This window comes from Musca domestica, unplaced genomic scaffold, assembly GCF_030504385.1.
Source record: "Musca domestica strain aabys unplaced genomic scaffold, Musca_domestica.polishedcontigs.V.1.1 24, whole genome shotgun sequence".
Taxonomy (NCBI): domain Eukaryota; kingdom Metazoa; phylum Arthropoda; class Insecta; order Diptera; family Muscidae; genus Musca; species Musca domestica.
Window position 1 is genome coordinate 11,154,822 of NW_026712272.1, and position 12,096 is coordinate 11,166,917.

General features: G+C 29.1%; 1 protein-coding gene across 7 annotated transcripts in view; it reads left to right on the forward strand.

The window, feature by feature from the left end:
* The window catches only part of LOC101888203 (synapse-associated protein of 47 kDa), a 155,836-nt gene extending 146,221 nt beyond the window's left edge, over window positions 1-9,615 (forward strand). For all 7 annotated transcript variants that reach the window (XM_059123206.1, XM_059123208.1, XM_059123205.1 and 4 more), the window contains one exon: window positions 252-9,615. In XM_059123206.1, the coding sequence (XP_058979189.1) occupies window positions 252-463 (212 nt within the window). In that variant the 3' untranslated portion in view covers window positions 464-9,615. The remainder of the gene's footprint in view (window positions 1-251) is intronic.
* The last annotated feature ends 2,481 nt before the right edge of the window (window positions 9,616-12,096 follow it).

The following is a 12,096-nucleotide window of genomic DNA, read 5'->3' on the forward strand; positions in this document are numbered from 1 at the left end:
TATTTAAAAACCTAACAATTAACCAATTAACATATAATATTAATAATAAATGTTTATGCTTTTACTAACCAAAATATATAATTGTATTTATTTATTTATTTTTTTAATAAATAATATTTATGAATTTTATATATACTACATTTATTTATTATAGTTGATATATTTATGGCATTTTCCTAAAAACATTTACTAATTGTGAATTGTATTTCTCTTCCCCGCCCTTGCTTTGTTTTATGCCATGCTTTCCACAGAGGAACAATGGGAAAAGGATCTGGAGGCAGAACTTAAAGATTTCGAGGTAGTTGATAATGGTTCGAAGAAGTCTGCAGCAGCTGGTGGTGGTGGTGGCGGCAACGACGAGGACGACGACGATGATCTGCCGACAATATCACGTACGCGCAATGCAAACAACGATTGGGAGGAATATGCCGATTTAATTGAAGATACCGATGATTTAAAGTAATTAAGAGCTTATATCGTAGTTTTTTCTAAGTTCTAAGACAAACATTTATATATGTGTTTTATCTTCCGTCTTTCCCTTCCCCCCGCCCACGTTTATGTATATTCAAACAAACATACACTCAACTTTTGACATACCCACATTGTTTCTTGTGATTGTTTCGGTAATATTTTTGTGGTCCAACAAAATAATCTTTTATATATTTGTTATATACAAAAAATACTATATAATTAACTGTGTATGGAAATGTATAACCACTACCAACTTTTGCTAATTTAAAATTGTAACAAAAATTCAATTTAGAACTTTGAAAGATTTAAAACGTGTCATGTTGGGCTATCAACGAGATCAATCATTTTTTACGCTCTTCTAGTGTTTTGCCAATGGATAACAAACAAACAAACAAAGTACTACAACAACAACAATTTCCAATTTTTCTTAATGTTACAACAAATTAATTTATTAACAAATTCATTTATTAATAATAATTTTGTATTGTTTTGTTAAAGAACCAACCACACACAAATTACAAACTTACCATATAAGCCTGAAATGTCAACAACAACAAATACTACCACTTGAATAAGAGTAACAACAACAAGAAAAACCAAAAACAATCTTGGTTATATATTAAGAAATTTAAATAATGAAACCCAAATCCTTTTTGTTCCTTACACAAATGTCCCCCTGCCAATCAATTGGAGAAGAGAGCAGAAATTTCCTTTGGGAATCTCTTTTCCCTTTCTCTCTTGAAGTTCCATAGAACTATGCACTGTGTTAGAGTTTTATTAGATATATAAATATTTTAAAATATCCAGCCCATAATGGGGTTAGAATTGAGAAGGTTTCCAATTTCCAAGTTTTAGAAAAGTGAGGTTATGGCAAAATTCAAAAGGGGCTTCTTTTAAGAGGACTTGTTAAATGGCCTTCGTAAAGACCTCTCCAAAAGTTTTCTATAAGGAGAAAAATTCACAGATCTATCCAATATGTAGGAGACCAAGAGGTCTCCTACTCTATTTCCAAGACCTTTCGGAGCTCTTTTCTATATAGAAGAACTTCTAGGGCTCTTCCATAACTAAAATACTTCCTTGAGCTTTTTAATCAACTGGAGACATTCTTGAGCTCTGGTACAAATGGAAGACCATCTTGAATTCTTTTACTTATAGAAGAAATTACCTCTCCAAATGTTTTCCATAAGGACAATTACAGATCTATCCAATATGTAGGAGCCCTCTTGAAGCTCTAATTCGGGACCTTTCGTAGCTCTTTTCTAAATAGAATACCTACTAGGGCTTTTCCATAACTAAAAGATCTAATTGAGCTCTATTATAAATCGGAGACTTCCTTGAACTTAGCTACAAATAGAAGACTACCTTGAATTCTTCTACTAATAGAAGACCTTAAGCTTTAAGCTTAGACCTCCTGGAGCTTATCTACCAATGAAAGACCTCCTTGAGCTCTACTATAATTAGAAGATCTTCTATAAAAATAAGGCCTTCTTAAGCTCTACCTTAAATAGAAGATCTCCTTGAGCTCTACTATAATAGAAGACCTCTCCGAGTACTACTATAATTAGAAGAGCTCCTTGATATCTACTATAAATGGAAGACTTCCTCTATCGCTGCTATAAGTAGAAGTCCTCCTTGAGTTCTACTATAATCAGAAGACCACCTTGAGCTCTTCTGTAGACAGAAGTCCTCCCTGAACCATACTATAAATATTAGACCTCCTTGAGCTCCAATATAAATAGAAGACCTTATTGAGCTCTGCTATAAACAGAAGACATCCCTGAGCTCTACTATAAATAGAAGACTTCCTTGAGTTCTACTGTAAATAGAAGATTTCATTGAGTTCTACTATAAATTGAACTCCTTGAGCTCTACTATAAATATTAGACCTCCTTGAGCTCTACTATAAATATTAGACCTCCTTGAGTTCTACTATAAATATTAGACCTCCTTGAGCTCTACTATAAATAGAAGTCCTACTTGAGTTCTTTTATAAATAGAAGTCTTTCCTGAGCTACACTATAAATGCAAGATCTCCTTGAGCTCTGCAATAAACAGAACACCTCTCGAGCTCTACTGTAAAGAGAGGGTCTCCTTGAGAAATAGAAGCCCCCTTGAGCTCTGCTATAAACAGACAACCTCCTTAAAGTCTGCTATAAACAGAAGACATCCCTGAGCTCTTCTACAAAAAGAAGACTTCCTTGAGTTCTCTTTTCTTCTTGAGAAACCTTCTAAAGCCTTTGCATAAAAATCTGATTTACAGGTAGTAAGTCTATTAGAGCTCTTTTTCGGGAACAAACGTAATTTACATAGAAGATTTACAGAAAACCTTTCTTTAGATCTTCTACACTTCGTAAATCTTCATAGATCTTTTGGGGGTTTCATATACAAGACCTTCTAAAGCTCTTTCATGCGAAGGAAGTGTGTTTCACTTGAAGTTCAAAAACAATATCATATTTTGAGGCGTTACGGGCTATTTCAATGCCAAAAGGTCTTTCCGATGTCGGTTTTCCGGTCCATTCTGTAACTAACTTCTTTACAATTTCACTAAATATTCCCTGGTACCAGATCTTCCATAATCCGACTTTTCTTAATACAATAGGAAATTATTCTCAATTATAACCCCACTACCACAATAACCTGTAACACAGTGTAATTAGTCGGAAATGAAATATAGAAAATTTCAAGGGAAAAAATAATCGGTTTTTTGCGAAAGAGGAAAAGTGGGATAACTCTCCCTCTCTTCTTTCCCAAATTAACTAAATTTTTATTTTTCATGAAAACTGTTTTCTGTCACGGCTCCTCCAATACAAAAAAAAAAAATAGGGAATAATTGCAATAAAACAACAACAAATTGTTAATTACAAACACATCAGTCTCTCTCAGATCATCCCAACAAATTTGATCATTGAAACCCCAAAATCCAATAAAAATTCTCTCTGTTTGTTTTCTGGTCTCTCGCTCATGTTTTTCTTCTCTCCTTCCCCTCTACATAACAGTTTATTGGATACGTATATTTAAAACGAAAAAGACAATTGATGTTTTATTATTTATTTCTATATGCATAAATAAATACGAAAATTATTAATTGAAAAAAAAATGGAAATACAATTCCAATTTCAAAATAGACAAAAAAAATTGCATTTGAATTTATGGTGTATAAACAGATGAAAAAATTAACAAAACATAAACTTACTTAATTGATAATATACAAAAAAAAAATAACGGCAACCACAACAAAACCATATATTGTTTACATTTTAAATAAATAAAAAAATGAATTTTATTAAAATAAACCAAAATATATAACAAGAAAAAAATTCCAAAAAAAAAAGAAATCACAACAACCACTCAAAAAGGAAATAAGACAACAACAAACATAATGTATAAAACACTTTAAATTTATAATTAATTATAAATCATTATATTAAACTAAATAAAAATATTATTATATAGTAAAAAGAAAGAAATAAATATAAAAATTATAACAACAAAAAAAACAATTAAATAAATAATAAATAAAAGTATATAGTTAAACGTTGCCACACAGTTTACGTTTTCTATTTGTATTTCTCCCTGTTAGTTAAAAAAGACATAAAAACAAAAAAATATATAAAACTGTGTTCGTTATAAAAAAACAATATTTATAATTTTCAATTCTATTTTTTTTTTTCAACAAACCCCTGCAATAATAGTTAATATTTTCCGTTTCAATGTATAACCATCCTAGAGAATACAACAAAACAGCATTGGTTCTGAAAATTTGTAGAAAAATTAACAGAAACAAAAATACAACTAAAATAAACAAAGAAAATTGTTAGTAAAAAAATAAATTATGCTAAAATCTATATATATACAAAAAAACAAACGTAATTATAATATTAAAATTATTATTATTATTATTATTGATAATTATGTTTATGATAATTAAAAATAAAACCAGAAAAAAAACAATAAAAAATTAAAAAAGAAAATCATAGTTTTTGCCTAAACCCCAAACCAAACCTCAAAATCCGTTGTGAGTATATGTTCTTTAGATTCTAATAATTACTCCTGATTTACAGTAGGCAACAACAATTGCCGCAAATGTCATAATATGGTTGTGGGAGAGTTTGGGGAATATGGAGATCCCTGACTTCTCAACAACCTCTCGTAGCCAAAAACTGACAATTGCGCAAATTATAATTGCCCAATGAAAATTTGGTTTTAGGAATAGCTTTGCAATTAGTTTTGTATATTTTTTTTGTAAACGAATTGGTCTATGAAAACTAGAAATCGGTTGTATTAGGTTCCCACATACTATGATACGTATAAAATAAAGAAACGTCTTACGAAAACGTAGAAAAACATAAAGATAAAATCATTGATTTATAGGAGATGGTTCAGACCTTCCATAGAAAAATACGTTTTTAAGGACTTCTGCAGATGTATGCCCTTTTTAGGGTCTTCTATGAATCGAAGTAATTGTAAAGGTATTCAATAGATAGGAGGCCCTTTGAAGAGGGGGATTTATGGAGGTCCTTTTATTATGGATGTAGACAGAACCCATGGGGTCCTTTAGAGGTAGAATACCAAAAAGATCTTTTATTGAGGCAATACATCTTTCAGCTCTTCACTTTTTTGTGGTCTTGTCTGAAAAGCAGTCCGGTTGGTATTCTTCTATAGAATAAAGATTGCAGTAGACTTTTAGTTAAATGTAGATATTTGAAAGTTTTATTTTCACAGCAGATTTGGTTTTTGAAGCCTCCATGACCTATTTAAGGTCTAAAGAACAATAAGATTGTTTTAATGTCTACTATAAAAGGAATCCTTTCCAAAGTCTTTCATAGAAAGAATATCGGTTTGAGATTTTCTTTTGGGGAGAAAACAGTTTTAAGTACTTTTTGAAGAGGATACTCTTTGAAAGACGTCGAAATAAAGAAACCTTTAGGGTATCATCTTTAAAAAGTGTTATTAAAAAAATAATAATAAGGTATCTTATTAACCAAAGACTTACAGGTCTTTTATAAAGGGTGGAACTTTAAAAACTCATTTTTTAGGATATCTTTTTGAAATTTTCCGTATTAAAAAGAACATTTTGATAGTTCCAAGACTTTCAAAGGCAGAGTACTGTTTTATATAAAAATTATACATTTTAAAGGCATTTAACAGGAAGAAGGGATTCTTCTTTTCCAAGAAAAAGCCCTTAGGGTCTTCTAGGGAAAAACCTTAAGGTCTTCTATAAAAACACTTTTTTAGGCTGTGGTGTATAGGGAAGTATTTTTTTTTTCTGGCTTAACGTAAAGAAATATTAGAGAAGAGTTATTTTTATAATAAATGCGTATGGAACTATTTGAAGATGTCGGATGTGAATGACATAAATATTGGGATTTTCTAAAATAAGAAAACTTTTTGGGGCTTTCCCTATACCCATAGAGAAATCGACATTTTCTAGATAGAAACTCTATTTGCGATCTTATATAAAAATTTAAGTTTTATTTAAAAAAATATTCTATAAATCAAAGAGGATTTCTCAATAATGAAGACCTTCCTTAGTTTTTTTAAAGACAGGAACCCAATTTTGTGATTGCAATAACCCACAAACCTATTCCTTAGATTAGTAAAAAAATATGTTAATGCAAAGAAATATTAAAAAAGAGTTATTTTTATAATAAATGAGTGCGGAATTATTTGAAGAGTTCTAAGGTCTGATGTGAAAGAAATATCATATGAGATTTTCTAGAATAAGAAACACTTTTAGAGGGCCTCAGTATACGTAAAGTCTTCTAATTATTTTCTATAAAGAAATCGATTTATATATAGAAAATATGTTTTCTAAGGGATTTCCATAGAATGAACCCCAATTTTGAGCGTGCAATTTACCACAAGAATATCCCTGAAATTAGTAAAAAAAATCCTATCGCAGTGATTGATATTAAGAAGAGTTATTTTTATAATAAACGATTGTGGAACTATTCTGGGATTTTTTTTGGGTAGCACGTTAAATGACAGACCTTTAAATGGGGACGATATTTTTCATTTTTAGCTAATCGAAACGTCACCATAAAAAGGTTTCAATTATATAGAAGAAAGACCTGTTTGAGGGCTTCTTTTAAAAAAGAAGTGGTATCGTATTATTATCGGCATTCAGTGTGAGATTCGACTTTAAAGTATAATATTAAAACTTTTTACCGAAAAACGAAAAAAACGCATCCTTTTTTGTGATGTGTTTAAGAAATTTTCTCCCGGTCTTTTGGAATCCCCAAAATGGTCCATTTCTGACTACATCGGTGTCAACAATTTTGTATATTTTTCTCTATTAAAAATACAATTTGATACGTTGCAAAAGTGTTCGATTTAAATTTATTCGATCAATTTTGTGTGGAAAATGAGAATCAAGAGCTATTTTTATATTAAACGATTGAACGGTTTACTGGTTAATTGATCGGATTTTAAATCTAAAAATTTTTCACAAGAATTGATGGCAAATTATACGAAAAAAAAACTGAGGTGCAAAACATCACCCCTGTAAGAAGTCATAGGATTTCCTTTTATCTGCTTCCATGAACATATCATCAAAAATATTAGACGATTAATGCGTTTGGTCAAATTTTTCTGTTTTAAACTGACCTTTCATAAGTTTTCATGAAACTTACAAGCTATTTTAATAAGCATTAAATATTCGAATTAAGAATGTGTCTAGGGTCAACTTTTTCGTAAATTGTATGAACATTTTGTAAAATTGAAACTCATTCGTAATCAGGGAAATGAAAACTTTTAAATGACCTTTGGGAAAAGAGTTTTTTCTTTTCTTTTTTTTTCAATTTTAGATTGTTTTGGTTGATAGGATCAAATTTTTTACATTATTTGAGGAGTAAAAATTCGGATAACTATAAACTATAAGTAGTGAAATACTTTTTGGCCGTATTAATATTACAAATCAAAAAAATATATTTTAAGGCAAAAGTCGATCTAAGTATACCTACTCCTGGCTTTTACTATTAAAATGAGTAGTTGGCCATTAAGAAGACTTCAATGTTGAAATCGTATGTTCTACAAGGGGTCCTTTAGATAGTCTTCTGTATTATAATTGGATTTCAGAACTTCTACCGTTTTTTTTATAAAACTAAGGAAACTTTTTATCTCTTAATTCTTTAAAAGTCATAAAATCATAGAATACCCTCAGAAACCTTGCAAAAATAAGGACTTTTATAGAAAACTAGAATGCAACAGACGTATAAAATTTATTTTACCTGATTAAACTTTACCAATTTATGTAAAAGGACGATATTTTGATTTTTGGCGAAAGGCTTGGGCTATTCTTCTATAGATAAAATGCGACCTAAGAATTTTCTGTAGGTGTACGGCTTCCAACAGGTTTTCTATAGATAAACAGTACCCTTAAATAGATATAAGATTTTCTAAACGCCTTACATTAAGAGATTATATTCTTTTTATAGAATACCTTAACGGGTCTTTCCTATATCTGAATATTTCTAAATGTTTTATACAATGAAAATATTGTTTAGGATCATTTCTGGGAACATAAGTCCCTCTACTGGTATCCTTTAGATGTTATACCCTGTAAAGACCTACATACATATTCTTATATCCTTAGGTGTGCATTTTAAACGTAGAAGGATTTTTCAGATCATCTCTAGTTAGAACATCTTTTGAAGGTTTGGTGTTAATGAAAGGCCTTCTACACGTATTCTCAAGAGAAAGGACCACAGTTCTCCTATAAATATATATGGATAATAGAGCTTTCTTAAGGAAATTGATAGGATTTAATAAGAGCTTCTATTGGAATGTGAAAAATATGAATATATGTTCATTATATATGAATATTGGATCAATCCTTACACAAATTTCTCGTAAAAAATGGGACCTTTAAAAAACTTTCTATTTTTAGAAGGTCTCCAATTTGTCCTCTAAAGATGGAATGTCTTTTACAGTTCCTATGTGGGTCGTTTTAGTTTTCTGATATCAATTCGTTATGACTTAATACAAAAAACAAACTATATATTTTTTATATTATTTGGTGCATAATTAAATAATTTTTCAAAATTATTTCAATAGATTAAACTGTTGTGGCAACGCTTTTTCCTGTTTTCATTGACTTTTTTCAATTATTTTCCTAAAAAAAACAAAAAACTATAATTGTGCTTGCTCCGAAAGAGTTTACCGAGCGATTTCCTTCGTATTACAGCAAACATAACCTCTAAGCTTCATCTGAAAATATTTTGTTGTTTCCATCGTTTTTCATCAATACTAAACAAATATGTGTGTAAAATTTATTGTATGTTATTTCTTTTTCTAAAAAAAAAAAATATTTATATTTATATAAAAAAATAAATATATATTTATAAAATTTCACTATAAATCTTTACTATATATATAATAAAAATATAAATGTATATCTTTGTATATTAACACATATTATTAAAAAAATAAAAAAATAATAATAAAAAATATATGACAAAAAAATTAAATAGTTAAAGTTTTTAAAAAAAGAATTTTTCGTTTACATATATAGTACAGTTTTTTAGAGGGATACACATTTTTTGATTTCTATATAGAAAAAATAAAACGAAACACACACATTTACATACTCACAAAAACACAAAACCACACATACACACAACATATATAAGCAAATATGATATACATATATAACAAATAGTATATACATGCATATATTTATGTTATAAAGTAATGGATAAACTATTTACATTAAAAATATAAAATAAAAAACAATTTATATATTTAAGTGGACATAAAAACAACAACAACAAAGAAAAGGAAATTATGGAAACCTAAAAAAACAAAACAACTATGAAAAAGTTATATTGTTTTTAACAAGAAGAAGAAAAATTATAGAAATACAAAAAATAACAACAACAAAAAATATAATAATAAAAAAAATGTTATTTGCATTGTTTGTTAAGTATTGAAAAGTCAACAATAAATAATAATAATAAAAACGAATAATAACAACTAAAACCCCATTGAAAACATTACAAGACCCCACCATACATACACACAAACATACAAACATTTTTTGAATCCTCTCACAAAACAAATTTTTAACATTTTATCTTCCATTACAATGTCATCAAAAGCGAAAAGAAAACCAAAAAAAAAAACGAAAACCCAAACCAAAACAAATGTGGCAAAACTATTCAAGAATCCCATTAAATTCCATTTAAAGCAATTGAAAACACTACGAGTTGAAATTGAAATACAGCGACCGTATTAAAAATTTACAACATCAAATTTTTAATAATAAATAACAACAACAACAAAAATCACTCAACTCGATTGTCAGCAACATAAAGCAAAAACAACAAAAAAAAACCTAATGAAAAAAAATCCATGGTATTGCATTTTATATAGTGAAATATTATTCTTTAATTTTTTTGTCATTAAAAAAAAACAAAAAGAATAAATAACAGCAACAACCAAACAACTTCATTCAATTACATACACTGAGAAATAAACTAAATATATAAAAAAGAAATTATATATGAGAATAAAATATATATAAATTTGTTAGTTGAAACCATTAATAAAACAAAAAAACAACAAAAATAATATAACAAAAAATATATAAAGAAAAAAAGGAAATTATATTAAATTTAATAATACTAATAACTAATAATGAGAATATACAAATTAAAGAAAAATTAAAAAACAAAACAAAAACCAACAACAACACATGAAGGGAAATAAATTATGTATAACAACAAGAACAACAAATAACAAAACAAATTATTATTAACTAATAAAGAAAACATTAAAACAAAAACATATTAATGGCATTATTTTTATTTCCCGGCGAGTTCAGGATGTCAAAAAAAAAGACTGAAATGTAAATTGTATGAACATTTTGTAAAATAGAAACTCATTCGTAATTAGAAATTGAAAACTTTAAACCTTTGGGAAAAGATGTTTCTCTTGTAAACATTTTCAATTCTAGATTGTTTTGGTTGATAGGATCAAATTTTTTACATTATTTGAGGAACAAAAAATCGAATAACTAGTGAAATAGTAGTGAAATACTTTTTGGCCGTATTAATATTATAATCGAAAAAAATATCTTTAAAGGCAAAAGTCGATCTAAGTATCCCTACTCCAGGCTTTTAATATTAAAATGAGTAGTTGGCCATTAACAAGACTTCAATATTGAAATTGTATGTTCTACAAGGGGTCCTTTAGAGAGTCTATTATTGGATTTCAGAAGTTCTATCGTTTTTTTTTTTTATAAAAATAAGGAAACTGTTTATCTCTTAATCCTTTAAAAATCATGGAATCATAAAATACCCTGAGAAACCTTTCAAAAATAAGGACTTTTATAGAAAACTGAAATGAATTTTGTGCAACAGACGTAAAAAATTTATTTTACCTGATTAAACTTTACTAATTTATGTAAAAGGACGATATTTTGATTTTTGGCGAATGGCTTTGGCTATTCTTCTTCTGTAGATAAAATGCGACCTATGGATTTTCTGTAGGTATAAGGCTTCCAACAGGATTTCTATAGGTAAAAAATACCCTTAAATAGATATAAGATTTTTTAAACGCCTTACATTAAGATATTATATTCTTTTTATAGAATACCTTAAGGGGTCTTTCCTATATCTGAATATTTCTAAATGTTTTCTACAATGAGAATATTGTTTAGGAGCATTTTTGGGAACATAAGTCCCTCTACTGGTATTCTTTAGATGTTATACCCTGTAAAGACTTACATACATATTCTTATATCCTTAGGTATGCCTTTTAAACGTAGAAGGATATTAGTTAGAAAATCTTTTGAAGGTTTGGTGTTAATGAAAGGCTTTGTACACGTAAAGGACTCAAGATAAAGGACTTTTTACAGTTCTCCTATAAATATATAGATAATAGAGCTTTCTTAAGGAAATTGATAGGATCTTCTATTGGAATGTGAAAAATATGTCCAAAAATATTTCAACGTATCCATGTGTAAACCCTTCAACAAAAATTGACGATTTTTTTCCGATTTAAACCCTTAAATCATATACAAGGTGAGATAAAAAACTGCAACAACAACGCCATAATTTTTAAATTTTTTTAATTTTATAAAACGAAAGCAAAACATGTCGGAAATAGCATCAAATTTTAGAATACGTTTAGATTTGTTCGAATTGGTCACCTTTGGCACGAATTATGGACTTCAAACGGCCAATGAAACCGTCACACGCTGCCTGAATGTTGCTCTGCGGTATTTTGGCCCATTCCCGGCGAAGCGCTTGCTTGAGGCGATCGACACTTTAGCATTTTTTAGTGCCAATCTTGCTTTCCAAAATACTCCAGACACAATAGTCCAACGGATTGGTATCCGGAGATTTTGATGGCCATTGTGCGCTGGAAATGAAGCGAGGAACGTCATTTTGTAACCATTATTGGGTGGCGCGTTCTGAGTGCAATGGTGCTGAGTCCTGTTGGAATGTCCAAGGTCTGCAGCCAAAATGTTGGCGTTCCCAAGGCTTTAATACACCCTCTAGAATATTTTCGCGATCATATCCGGAATTTATTCTAATGCCACGGTCGATTAATACGAGCGGAGAGCTACCATCGGCTGTTATAGCGGCTCACACCATCACCATGGCCGGCGCTTGAGTTCTG